The 13,795-nt window shown below is 51.2% G+C and overlaps 1 protein-coding gene across 2 annotated transcripts in view; it reads right to left on the bottom strand.

Annotated features, from left to right (window-relative positions):
* The window catches only part of LOC102448256 (sodium- and chloride-dependent GABA transporter 3), a 275,725-nt gene that overhangs the window by 23,660 nt on the left and 238,270 nt on the right, over window positions 1-13,795 (bottom strand). For both annotated transcript variants that reach the window (XM_075939327.2, XM_075939326.2), the window contains exon 11: window positions 13,558-13,695. In XM_075939327.2, coding sequence (XP_075795442.1) covers window positions 13,558-13,695 — 138 coding nt within the window. The remainder of the gene's footprint in view (window positions 1-13,557; window positions 13,696-13,795) is intronic.

Genomic DNA, 13,795 nt, shown 5'->3' with positions numbered 1-13,795 from the left:
TTTCTTGCCAAGAATCTCAAGTGCTGTAGGTTCAGAGTTTGAAAGGATCCTGGCATAGACATTTTTCAAGAACTAGGAGATTCAGTGACACTAAACTGACATCAGTAGGCATTACAGAGATGATGGGTGCCTGGCCCACTGCATTACTCTTGCTTGAGAACACAGCATCTCAAATGCCTTATACTGTGAGCTCCTGGCAACAGAGACTCTCCCTGATGTGGGCTTGGAAAGCACCCCATATGCAGTAGGTACCACTGTAGACCTTCCATATAAACAATAAATGATCAACAAAACTTCCTGTTCCAGCAGTAAGGTAATTTTTGCTTGCTTAATTCAGGAGTTTTAACTTGAAACTTTCTTGTTACATAGAGGTGGCAGTATGTTATGGAAGTCAAATCACAGCTTTTCATGAAGCTGGCAGCCAAATCCAAAGGGACTCTTAAAGAACAGAGAGAGAATGACATTTTTAACAGCTTACAGCTCTGGTAAGTTGAAGTCATGAGCTTCCTCAGGCAACCATTTGACTAGATATGGATGGGTTCTATCTGAGGTTCCTCAGGAGTGCTCCGATTCTGGAAAACACACTAATAAATCAAGATAATAGGTGAAGTACAGAAGTGCATCACCACTGTGGAATAGTTTGCACCAGAAAAAATATGAATTGTGAAATCTATGGGCAAGTAGAATGCCCAAAGATGGCCCAGATCCTGAGAGAGCACTAAGGATTTCACTTGAAAATGAGATGAATCCAAGGGAGTCAAGCAACTGAAAGGTCTGTTTAGTATATACAGACAATATCTTATACAAGTGGACTATTAGCAAGTCACCCATTACTTTCCTGTCCCAATCTGGCATTGGTAATACCATCAGATTTGTAAGAAAGCAAGGAATAAGACAAAAAATGAAAGGACATTGCCTGGAATAGGTAACTTCCACAATATTGAGAAATGTGTCAGAAGCAAATTGGCACATGGTGACAGGCTTTCCTATAGATCAATAACATCTCTTTATCAGCAAGGTCTGGAAACGATATGGGCACGAGCATTCATTCTTGAAGCCCCTCTGCTCAGGCAATAATGCAAGCTTTAAAAGAGAAAGAGAATAGGTTCTGTGCTTTGAACCGTCAGGAAGCCCTGAGTTCATGGAACTGGTACCAAAGATGGGGAAGCATAGCCATCTGAGCACTTTTGTTTGCTTGTTTTTAAATGATTACCTTGGTGTCTGCGTCTGTAGGAGCCACACCTAACCTCAGAGATTGGAAAGTTGGCAGAACCATTTGGGGGCAGGGCCACAAGATACTGATCATAAAAGGACCACTAAGGCCCTTCTTGGAATAACTGGGCAAAATTTTGTTCGGCTACTGTGGGAATCTGAAAAAGGAGGTGGTGGAGGGGAGCCCACTCTGTGGTTTTCCTTTGCTTCTGACTTGCCACCTTCTTGGAAACATTCGTGGATGCCATATTTCACTCCAGCCAGAGCAGAAAAAAATCAGTCAAAGGCCTCTAGCTTGTGTTTCCAAAATGCTAGGTACTGCTGCTGAACTTACACTCTGTAGCTGCCTAAGGCTTCCTGCCACATTGCTGCAGCTAGACAAAATGCTCCATGGTCCTTAGCAGCCATGCCTCGTTAGCCTGGAGCACTGAGTAGTCAGGGACAGCTGGGCCAGGAGAGTCTGCAAGGAAAGCTTCTGCTGCTGATTTTCTACCCCACCCAGTTTAAGGCATATCTGGCACATAGCTATAGAGTGGAAAAAGTGCATTAGTTCACAGTGAGACCAGAAGCCACCTAGAGCTTAGCTGGGATTTCCTGAAGAGTGCTGTTCCCAGATATCCTTTCCCTACTACCAAAGTGTATGTCTACACTACCCTCCTAATTCGAACTAGGAGGGTAATGTAGGCATACCGCACTTGCAAATGAAGCCCGGGATTTGAATTTCCCGGGCTTCATTTGCTTAAGCTGGGCGCCGCCATTTTTAAATCCCGGCTAGTTCGAACCCCGTGCCGCGCGGCTACACGCGGCACGGAGTAGCTAGTTTGGATTAGGCTTCCTAATCCGAACTAGCTGTACTCCTCATGAGTATGGAATGAGGAGTACAGCTAGTTTGGATTAGGAAGCCTAATCCGAACTAGCTACTCCGTGCCGCATGTAGCCGCGCAGCACGGGGTTCGAACTAGCCGGGATTTAAAAATGGCGGCGCCCGGCTTAAGCAAATGAAGCCCGGGAAATTCAAATCCCAGGCTTCATTTGCAAGTGCGGTATGCCTACATTACCCTCCTAGTTCGAATTAGGAGGGTAGTGTAGACATACCCAAAGAGAGGCAGAAAAGTAAAAAACACAATGGAAAAGGTAGATTATACAAATAAGTACGCAGATGCAGGAAATCCATGTGTAAGCGGGGGAATGGACCCGCTATTGTGGGGAACTTTCCTGGCTTCTATACCACCCCGGTGAATGGACCAGCAAAAGGATCTGAGTTCCCACTCCCACTTCCTTTACCCCACGGCCTCCCTGATCCTGAGGGCTCCCCCTCCACTCTCCTGAGTAGCAGAGTCCTCAAAACCCCAACAAGGCTGGGCCCAGGTTTCCTGGGGCTTAATCCCCGACCTTGTAGTCACTAGGGGCAGGAGTTAGGGTGTCCCCACTCCGAGGTGCTCTCTTCACACCGCACGCCTTCTTGGCCCAGTGATCATTCCATAAAGTTCAAAGCAAATACAATTTATTAAAAATCAACTGATTAAAGAGAAAAGAATAAGAAAAAATAAGAAAGGTTAAATGAGAACACACAGTCCTGCTCTGTAGCACGGAGACATCAAAACAGCAGCCTGCAGAGTGTAAGGACAGTTCACAGTCTCTTCCTTATAGGCCCCTTAGAGGCCCTGGATGTGCTGCAGGGGGGCTGCAGGCTGGGCACGCTTGCTCTGGCAGTGACCACACAGCCTCAAGCTCTAAGGGTGTTTCTAAACTACATGGCTCCATCAATGAAGCCATGTAGATTAGGCTGATCGGCAGAGGGAAATGAAGCCGCGATTTAAATAATCACGGCTTCATTTAAATTTAAATGGTTGCCGCGCTTAGCAGACAAACAGCTGATCAGCCGTTTGTCGGCTCAGTGCGCTAGTCTGGACGCTCCCACGCCGACCAGAAAGCCCTTTATCGACCTCCCCGTTATACCTCCTAGGATGAGGTTTACCAGGGAGGTCGATAAAGAGCTTTCATGTCGACAGGGGAGTGTCTAGACTAGCGTGCTGAGCCAACAAACAGCTAATCAGCTGTTTGTCGGCTCAGCACAGCAGCCATTTAAATTTAAATGAAGCCGCAATTATTTAAATCACAGCTTCATTTCCCTTTGCCGAAAAAACAAATCTACATGGCTCTGTTGATGGAGCCATGTAGGTTAGACAAACCCTAAGTGGCCAGACCCCTCTCCCCGTCTGGCCTGCTGGGCCTCTTGGCTGGTGATATCTCCCTGCCCAGAGCCTCTCCCCGCACTTTGCTGGTCCCAGCTGCTCACCACACCCTGCTGCAGGCTGTGCTGCTTTGCCAGTCTCCAGCTCCTTGTGTTGCTTCTCTGTCCCTTTTGGCTCTCTGAGCACGGCCAGTCTGCTGCTCAACACAGGGTCTGCGCTCCTTGGGCTGTGTGTGCCTGGCTCTGTTGCTGCAGGACTGCCTCTCCACATAGCTTGCACTCCTTGGGCTGTGTGTGCCTGGCTCTGTTGCTGCAGGACTGCCTCTCCACACAGCTTGCTCCTCTTAGCTGTCTCTCAGCTCTCTCCTTGCTCAGAGAGACCCAGAAAAATCCCAGCGCACAGGGAGGACGGGGCCTGGCCTCTTACTTTCCTCACTGGCCTGTCCAACCTGTCAATCAGGCCGAGCTGGAGTGTTGGCTGCTTTCCATTGACCCTGGAGTCTGTCAGTCTCAGGGCCCTGATTTCTCATGGACCCTTCCCCTTTTGATATTGGGAGCTGGTGAACTAAAAACTCCCACAAGCTGCGTCTACACTGGCAAGTTTTTCCGCAAAAGCAATTGCTTTTGCGGAAAAACTTGCCAGCTGTCTACACTGGCCGCTTTGAATTTGTGCAAGAACACTGACGATCTAATGTAAGATTGTCAGTGTTCTTGCACAAATAATATGCTGCTCCCGTTTGGGAAAAAGCCCTCTTGCGCAAATGTTTTTGGGCAAGAGGGCCAGTATAGACAGCTAAAAACTATTTTGCACAAAAAAGCTCCGATGGCGAAAATGGCGATTAGGGCTTTCTTGCGCAAAAACGCGTCTAGATTGGCACGGACGCTTTTCCGCAAAAAGTGCTTTTGAGGAAAAGCGTCCGTGCCAATCTAGACGCTCTTTTCCGCAAATGCTTTTAATGGAAAAACTTTTCCGTTAAAAGCATTTGCGGAAAATCATGGCAGTGTAGATGTAGCCACAGAGTTTTACTAAGGGACTAACAGTCTCCTTACACATGGTTTTGGAAAATGGATAGCTTTCCTGCCTGTCTCCAGAAGCTGACATTTCATTTAAAGAAATATATTTAGCTTGATGCAATTCTGTCTTGTATGTGTGTAGCCAGCATGATAGAAAAAACAGCTTTAAGGGAAGTTGATGTCCTGATTCATTTTTGGCTTTGATGCCTAATATTGACTTCTTAAATGACTACAATATTAACAGATTTACTGTAGGGTTATGCACAAAAACATTCAGTAATGTGCTTGTCCTGTCACCTGGACCTAATTGTCATGTTCTGATGTTCTGTTCATTTAAATGGACAGCCCATAAGATATAATCCTGTGAGATAATATTCCTATATTAGATATTCTATTACACTAATTCTATGTTAGATCATATAATCGAGACATTTACTCCTTTTCTTAAAATTCAGGTAGCATTCGTAAAGACTTGTACAGATACAAAATTAATATGCTTCAGGGCTCCAGCAAAAAATGAACAACACCAGCAGGACTATGGCTAGTGACTGGGCCAGGAACCACATCAACAAAAGCAGCAGCATGCTGGACCATCGCTCACTGAAGCTAGCACCCAGCCCGGGCCACTCCTTCAACTGCCTCCAACCCTGCTCACTAAGGTGGGACCAGGCTCACTAGCAGCTGTCCCTAGTTATGCTAGTGTGGGCAAATGGCTAGCATTCTTCCAGACAGGAGATACACACTTCTGTGTGGAGGTGACACATAGGGCCATGCAAATCTGGGGTTATACTTTTTGTATCCATGCAGAACTCTAAACATTGGTGTCAGCACTATCATAAGATCAAAAGTACAGACTCCAGGGGCTCGTCTACACTGGCCCCTTTTCCGAAAGGGGCATGGTAATTTCAGAGATCGTAATAGGGAAATCCGCGGGGGATTTAAATATCCCCCGCGGCATTTAAATAAAAATGTCCGCCGCTTTTTTCCGGCTTTTAGAAAAGCCGGAAAAGAGCGTCTACACTGGCCCCGATCCTCCGGAAAAAGCGCCCTCTGAAAAACGATCTCTGAAATTACCATGCCCCTTTCGGAAAAGGGGTCAGTGTAGACGTAGCCCAGTAGAATGGGTTTATGGGACTTGCTGTAGGGTATGGCATAGTTTTGTGGCTTAAAAAAGATCTTCCAGACTAGGTCATTCCATTTAGCAGTAATAAAAGTTACTTACCACTTTTGTGGCCACTCTCAAGTGCAAAGCACTGTGCAGACATTCATTAGTCAGCTAATACAGATTTTAAAATAAATCTATTTTTAATCTTTAACAATATCTGTCTTAAAAGAATGTATAGGGCCAAATAAAATAGACAACAGAAAACCAAGAGAAAACATTCCTTCCAAATTCCAGAGATGTTGGAGAACTTCATTTCTATTTCCGCCTGTGCAGATTAGCTCAGATTTCTGTCTGTCTGAGTAACAGACACCTCATCTATCACTGTAGATATGTGAGGGGATATAGTGACATTCCCTCCCCATAAGCAACAAAGAAAATCTCCATCAACAAATTCAGACTACTGCAATGACTACTGCAAGTTGGGTATTTGCCTAATGGGTTAGCTCCTTGAGGTTGTCAGGGGCGGGGGAGAAGTGGGGGTGCTGCTTCGCTCCAAGTCCCACCATACGCTAACAGAGTAAAATTCACTCTTGGGCAGTGAAATTAATATCAGTGCCCAAATCTCCCATTTAAAATGTGCTTAGGCTTTGTGCCTGCTCTCTGCACAGAGGTGAAAAATTAGCTGCCTGGGATACTTAGAGAGGCTGCTGCTCTGCCTGAGAATACAACACAACAGCACCACATGCTGCTTCCTGCTGCACAGTACAGCCAGACTTCCTCTCTACTCATTCTGCTGCATAGTGATTGAGGCCTCTCTCCTCGTGCTTGCAACATTCCAAATCAAATAGTATATTGACTGCATATGCATAACGGCTCTTGGGTAGCTATTGATTTGATTTGATTGACTGCCTGGTGCTCACTATTTTCACTGCATTTTTAATTATTACATATACAGATATGATAGCCACATTGTATCAGAAAAGATCAAATAATGGTTTTACCAGAGAGCAGGGTTTTCCACATTTTTTCAGCCATGGAACCACTACGAGGTCCTGAAAATTTGTCAGAGACCTTAAAATAGTGTCATTTTTAATTCAATAGGTACCCAAATAAATAGACAAAGTTTTGGAATTCTATTTTTATTTTAATAAATTATTTTTTTCAAGAAAAGTACCAGAAAAATAAGTAACAAAATAAAAGGGTTATACAACTGTCATTAATATTTTCTCACAGAGCCCTTGAACCCATTGCATGGAGCCTCAAGGTTCCACAAAGCCACTTTGGGAATGGTCCCATTCCAGTTGATTGATTAAGAGTGTGCCAGAGGAAGCAATTAAGATAGCCATTCTATTCAGCGACAGGGGGCAAATATTTTTCCTTGGTGTGTTTTGAACATTCCCAGTGGTATACCATATTAATATACCTGCTTTGAATACATTGGAGAGCAACCATAGCAACAGTTCTACAAACTGGTGATAGGATGAAGAACTGAGGGACATCGCTACACTTTAATTGGAGATGTGATTGCAGCTCAGAGGCACATCCACTCCAGCTAAAACCTAGCTAGTGGAGCTAAAAATAGCAGGGAAAACCTGGTGGCACAGACTGTGACATGGATCAGCAATGCAAGAACATTCCCAGGGTTCCAGACACCCTGTGCTGCTGTGCTATCATGCCTTTACTGCTGTCATTTGTCAGGCTAGCTAGAGGAAAACCTATATGAATATGGCTACCTGAGCTACAACCACACCTTTGATTACAGTGTAAGCACACCCTGAGAGCAAATCAAGCTTACCATCTTCTTTCTCCCATTTCAAAGATACAGGCAGTCCCTGAGTTACGCGGATCCGACTTATGTCGGATCCGCAGTTACGAACGGGGCTTTTCTCGCCCCGGAGGACGGGAGCGGCGGGACGCCCAGATGCGCCGCGGTCCGCCGCCCCCGTCCTCCGGGGTGAGAAAAGCTGCTCCCCATCTCCCTGGTCTGCAGGGAGACGGGGAGCAAAGCCTTAGAGCATGCCCGCAGCGGGACAGCCCGGGCGCGCTCGAGCTGTCCCCCTGCGGGCGTGCTCCGCGGCTTTGCTCCCCGTCTCCCGACCAGCAGACCAGGGAGATGGGGAGCAAAGCCTAGGAGCACGCCCGCAGTGCGACAGCGGCGGCGCGCCTGGGCTGTCCCGCTGTGGGCGTGCTCCCCATCTCCCTACAGTCCAGGCGCGCCGCGGCTGTCCCACTGCTGGCGTGCTCCGAGGCTTTGCTCCCCATCTCCCTGGTCTGCTGGTCAGACCAGGGAGACGGGGAGCAAAGCCTCGGAGCATGCCAGCAGTGGGACAGCCGCGGCGCGCCTGGACTGTCCCGCTGCCCGCGTGCTCTGCGGCTTTGCTCTGCGTCTCCCAGGTCAGCAGACCAGGGAGACGGAGCAAAGCCGTGGAGGACTTGGGTGGTCCCGCCACCCCCGTCTCCTTCGTCTGCTGGGGGGGGGGGTGCAGCTAGTGCCCCCCCCCCCAGAAGACCAGGCTTTTCTTGCCTACCCCTGGGGTAGAGCAGCTGGGGGCTGCCGGGTTGGTCCCATAGCGCCGCTCCGGACAAACCCGGCAGCACCCCAGCTGCTCTGCCCCAGGCGTCCCCAAGTCAGCCGCTGCTGAAACTGACCAGCGGCTGACTACAGGAAACCCGAGACAGAGTTGCTCTGCCCCAGGCTTCCTGGAATCAGCCACTGATCAGTTTCAGCAGCAGCTGACTTGGGGACGCCTGGGTTTCTTAAGTTGAATCTGTATGTAAGTCAGAACTGGCGTCCAGATTCAGCCACGGTTGAAACTGATCAGTTTCAGCAGTGGCTGACGCCAGTTCCGACTTACATACAGATTCAACTTAAGAACAAACCTACAGTCCCTATCTTGTACGTAACCCGGGGACTGCCTGTAACTTTAGTTCCTGGAATGCCTCCATTTGCATCATCTATATAGCCAGATGAAACCCACTAGATCAACAGAAACAAATGTACTTAGAAAGAATGGTTCTTAAGGCTCTTAAATGTACAAAGGCTGCAGCTTATCCTCCAGAACCACACCATTATCCTCTTGCTCCTTGTGGGAGAGTCAAGGGTAAGAAAAGGGCTCACCATCTAGCCACAGCCATGCAGTTGTATTTCATCTCTGGGTCACAGATATTGCTTGGTACTATTTCTGAGAGTGGTTTGTAATAGCATTGAAGACCTAGTGGCATAGACCCTGACACGGGTCAGCAATGTTAATATGTACTCAGATGGGACTCCTCCATGGGAAGGAAGAGGATTAGGGAGGAGATAAATGCTCATCCTGAAAGTGTACAGGTGAGACTTCCTGTGTAGAAGAACTGACTATAAGGGTATGTCTACACTAGAAAGTTAGTTCGAACTAACGGACGTTAGTTCGAACTAACTTTCCTAGGCGCTACACTAGCGCTCCATTAGTTCGAACTTAATTCGAACTAACGGAGCGCTTAGTTCGAACTAGGTAAACCTCATTTTACGAGGACTAACGCCTAGTTCGAACTAGCTAGTTCGAATTAAGGGCTGTGTAGCCCTTTAGTTCGAACTAGTGGGAGGCTAAGGCTTCCCAGGTTTCCCTGGTGGCCACTCTGGCCAACACCAGGGAAACTCTATTGCCCCCCTCCCGGCCCCGGAGCCCTTAAAGGGCCATGGGCTGGCTACTCACTTTGTGCCAGTTGCAAGGCTGCAAGCACCCGTGCCTGCACAGCCTGCACCTGCCACAGGATGAGCCAGCCATCCGAGGGCTCCCAGCCCTCCACTGCTCCCCACGACCAGCCTGGCGGCTCCCAGGAGCCTGCCCGGGGGCGCAAAAGGCGGGCGCCCGCCTGGTCAAGTGCGGAGATCGTGGACCTCATCGAGGTTTGGGGGGAAGCCTCCAATGTCCACGATCTCCGCACTAGCCACCGGAACGCAGCCGTCTACGGACGCATGGCTGCCAGCCTGGCCGCCAGGAGCCACCAGCGCAGCCGGGAGCAGGTGCGCTGCAAGATTAAAGACTTGCGGCAGTCCTACTCCCGGGCTTGCCTGCCAGGGGTCGACCCGGAGGCCTGCCCCCACTTCCATGCCCTGGACCGCATCCTGGGGCCTCATGCCGTCCCTGCCCCCCGGGACGTGATTGACCCCGGGGCAGAGGGACCGCTCCTGGACACCGAGGAGGAGGAAGAGGGCTCTGAGAGCCAGGAGCCTGCCGCCAGCCTGCCCAGGACCCGGGACCCCCGAGGCACGCCACAGACCCGCTCGCCTGCATCGTCAGAGGCCGGGGAGGCGTCCACCTGTGAGTACCCTCGTGTTCCCCTTATGTGTACGGGGGGCTGGGGCGAGAGGGAGCCCCGGACCGTGCGCCTGGGCCTTGCCCACCACGGAGCAGCAGCTGGGGATCCTGCAGGGGCCCTGGCCTTGCAGAGGGGAGCTGGGTTTCACACACCTGGGCCCCTGGGGAAATTGACCGCTGGTCTTCTTGCACCACAGCTGCAGCACCGGGGCCTGCAGGGCGCACCACACCGCCTGCAGCAGCCGCCCGCGCCCGGGCAAGCAGGACAGCCAGGAACCAGGAGGACTACCAGAGGTGGCATCTCCGGTTCCTGGACCGACAGCTCCGTCTCCAGGACCACTGGGTCCAGGAGGACCTCAGGCTGCGCCGGAGGAGTCTGGAGGCCCTGGAGGAGCAGGGCCGTGCCCTGCGAGGCCACCTCCAGAGCCTGCTGGACCGCTTTCCATTTCCTCCTCCCCCTGCTCCCCCTCTTACTCCCCCTCTTGCTCCCCCTGCTCCTCCTGCTTCCGCTCCTGCTTCCTCCACACCCCCTGTCCCCTCTGCCCCCCCCCCACAACCATTCCCCACCGACGCCCCCGGACCCGCAGTGTGGCGAGACGGGAGAGGCAGCCGGACTCCCACCCCTGAGCTTTCCTTTCCCTTCCTCCCTTCCCTCCCCTCCCCTTCCAGCTCCCTCGTCCCAGGTTTCCCCCTCCCTTCTCCCACCTTCATTCCTCCCTCCCCCACCCCAGTTCTGTGAAATAAACAGACGTTTTTGTTTGAAAAACAGGTGTCTTTATTTGACAGTAGGTAGGGAGGGGAAAGAGGAAGGGGGGGGTAGGGTGGAAGAAGGCCCCGGTGGGGCATGCAGGGAGAGGTCAGTCCTCCTCCTCCTCCACCTGGAAGCTCTCCTGCAGGGCTTCCCGGATCCGGATGGCCCCCCGCTGGGCTTCCCGGATGGCGGCGGTGCGGGGCTGACCGTAGTGTCCAGCCATGCGGTCAGCCTCAGCCATCCAGGCTGGCAGGAAAGCCTCCCCCTTCTGCTCACACAAATTGTGGAGCACACAACATACCGCCACCACGGGAGGGATGTTGTGCTCGGCCAGGTCCAGACGGGTGAGGAGGCATCGAAAGCGGGCTTTCAGTCGCCCGAAGGCCCCCTCCACCACGATGCGGGCCCTGCTCAGCCTGGCATTGAAGGCCTGGCGGGAGGGATTGAGGTGCCCCGTGTAGGGCTTCATGAGCCACGGCTGCAGTGGGTAGGCGGCATCCCCCACCAGGCAGACGGGCATGTCCACGTCCCCGACCCTGATGTGGCGGTCGGGGAAGAAGGTCCCGTCCTGCAGCCGCTGGCACACGGAGGAGTTCCGGTACACCCGTGCGTCATGTGCTTTGCCGGACCAGCCCACATTTATGTCCGTGAACTGTCCCCGGTGGTCACACACGGCCTGCAGGATGACGGAGAAGTACCCCTTGCGGTTCACGTAACGGGACGCCTGGTGTTCCGGGGCACGGATGGGGATGTGCGTCCCATCGATGGCCCCCCCGCAGTTGGGGAAGCCGAGGGCGCCGAATCCCCGGATGACGGCGTCCGGGTCGGCGAGGCGGACCACCCTGTGGAGCAGCACCCGGTTGATGGCCTTGACCACCTGCAGAGAGAGACACAGCAAAGCGCCAATCAGTGGGGCGCCCGGTTGGCTGGGAGCGTGCGTGCCCTGGCAGTGCCCCGGGCCCCACTCCCGGAAGCAACCCCCCTGGCGGCGTGTAGTACGGCCGGGACAGCCGGGCCCCTCCGGTGCGGGGCGCTTTCGCCTCCTCCCGCCCCCCCCTTTGTCCCTGGGGCGGCCCATCCCCTCCTCGCAGCCCCCCTCCCCCCCGGCTCGGTGGCCGACGAGCGCCGTACCTGCATGAGCACCGCTCCGACGGTGGATCTCCCCACGCCGAACTGGTTCCCGACGGATCGGTAGCTGTCCGGCGTGGAGAGCTTCTAGAGGGCGATGGCCACCCGCTTCTGGAGGGGGGTGGCGGGTCTCATGCGAGTGTCCCTTCTTTGCAGGGCAGGGGCGAGCCACTCGCAGAGCTCCAGGAAGGTGTCCCTCCTCATCCTAAAGTTCTGGGTCCACTGTCGGTCGTCCCAGCGCTCCAGGACGATGCGGTCCCACCAGTCGCTGCTGGTGTCCAGACGCCAGATGCGGCGGGGCACGCCGGTGCCGGGGCGCCGCCGCGGCTCCTCCATGGCCCCCAGGGTGGCCAGGCGGAGAGGCAGGGGGCTGACGTTCCCCAGGTGGTGCCAGGCAGCCTCGAGCCATTGCTGGCAGGCTTGCAGCAGCAAGTCCAGAACGTGCACCAGAAGGTGCAGGGCGAGCCGTGGCTCCATGTTGCCACCTGCGGCGGTCCCCCCCAAAGGTAAGCACCGACACAGACGGGCACAGAGACCGACGCTTTGCTGTCCCTCGGCGAGGTTGGCAAACAAGCAGGAAAAGCTGAGAACCGGCTGTCCAGGGGGGTCCCTTTAAGCACGAGCCTCAGATAGCCTCAGACAGCAGCCACACAAAGCAACTGCTGACCTGATGCCCTGCCAGAACCGGTTTCAGCTGCCCTTAAATGCCCCCCTGCGTCCAATCAGTGTGGACGCGCTAGTTCGAACTAGCAAAACGCTAGTTCGAACTAGTTTTTAGTTCTAGATGCGTTAGTTCGAACTAGCTTAGTTCGAATTAACTAATTCGAACTAAGTTAGTTCGAACTAGCGCTGTAGTGTAGACGTACCCTAAGAGACTGTGAATCAAAGGTGTAAAAAACCCCACCACTTTTCTGAATGTTTATTTACTGCTGTTATCTAGACCAGAGAGTAGATCTGTACCCATCTATATTTGCTATAGTAACACTTGTGACAAGTATGTATGCATATACTCGAAATAAAGCTGATGCTTAAACATTTTGCTGGATTGAGTTTCATTCCCTTGATGCATATAGCCCAATAAATCAACAGATGGGAATATTAAAGCTACCACCAATTTCCTTTTTGGCTTTTCCTCAAGTTTTTCATTGTTATATTCATCACTCATTTTGATCCCAGGAAGATGGCTTCCTTTTCCTGGCCACCGGTATCAAATACCCTCATGTCAAGTTGGGTCAGCCCAGAGTGATCAGGGAGAAATCAGTTTCTCTGGATGGATGGGAGGTGTTGAATAAGATGGATTTCAATGCATCATTGATTAAGCTATTAATTGAGTTCAAAGTGCAGTTAGGCTACATCTACACTGTGTGTTTTTTGCAGAAGGGGATGCAAATGGAGTGCTCATTTGCATATTTCACACTCTCATTTGCATATCTTCTTCCAATCCTTTTTGCGGAAGAGGTTTTTGCAATAAAAAGCCCTGTGTAGATGTGGCCATTTGTCGGAAAAAATCCCTTTCGCGCAAGATCCTGTAAACCTCTACTTAGGGCTTTTAATCACAAAAACCTCTTCCACAAAAAGGATCACAAGAGAATATGCAAATGAGAGCACGAGATTTGCAAATGAGCACTCTGTTTGCATTTCCTCTTCCAAAAATCTGCTGCAATGTAGACGTAGCCTTAAAGAACTGAACAAAAGTCAAGAACAGACTCTTAAATGGTTTGTACTTGTTTGATCAACATTATTGTAAAGCAATTTTTGTTCATGTCAAGTGCTCATTCCTGGAGTCTATCACAATTAGAATTAGCTAATTTGTTTCCCTGGCTGTATCTTTGAAATGAAACAAATAGCATCTTACCTCTGTTAACATTATTAGGCCAATGAAGTATGACACAATTGAAAGAGCAAGAATCAGCAGTTCCCTTCTGTATCCCCTTCGGAAAATCTTTGGGTACATATCCACCACTGCTGTCACTAGGCTTTCAACACACACAAACTGGAACAAAAATGAAAAGTTCAAATAAGATACATGTCTCTTCTACTCTAGGGAATTGGATTTACTAAAAAACTCTTCGAGTTCCCGCCTATAATCTCAT

This window comes from Pelodiscus sinensis, chromosome 11 (assembly GCF_052426305.1).
Source record: "Pelodiscus sinensis isolate ZL-2025 chromosome 11, ASM5242630v1, whole genome shotgun sequence".
NCBI lineage: Eukaryota > Metazoa > Chordata > Testudines > Trionychidae > Pelodiscus > Pelodiscus sinensis.
Note: the sequence above shows the minus strand (reverse complement) of the source record. Positions and strands in the feature narration are given on the sequence as shown.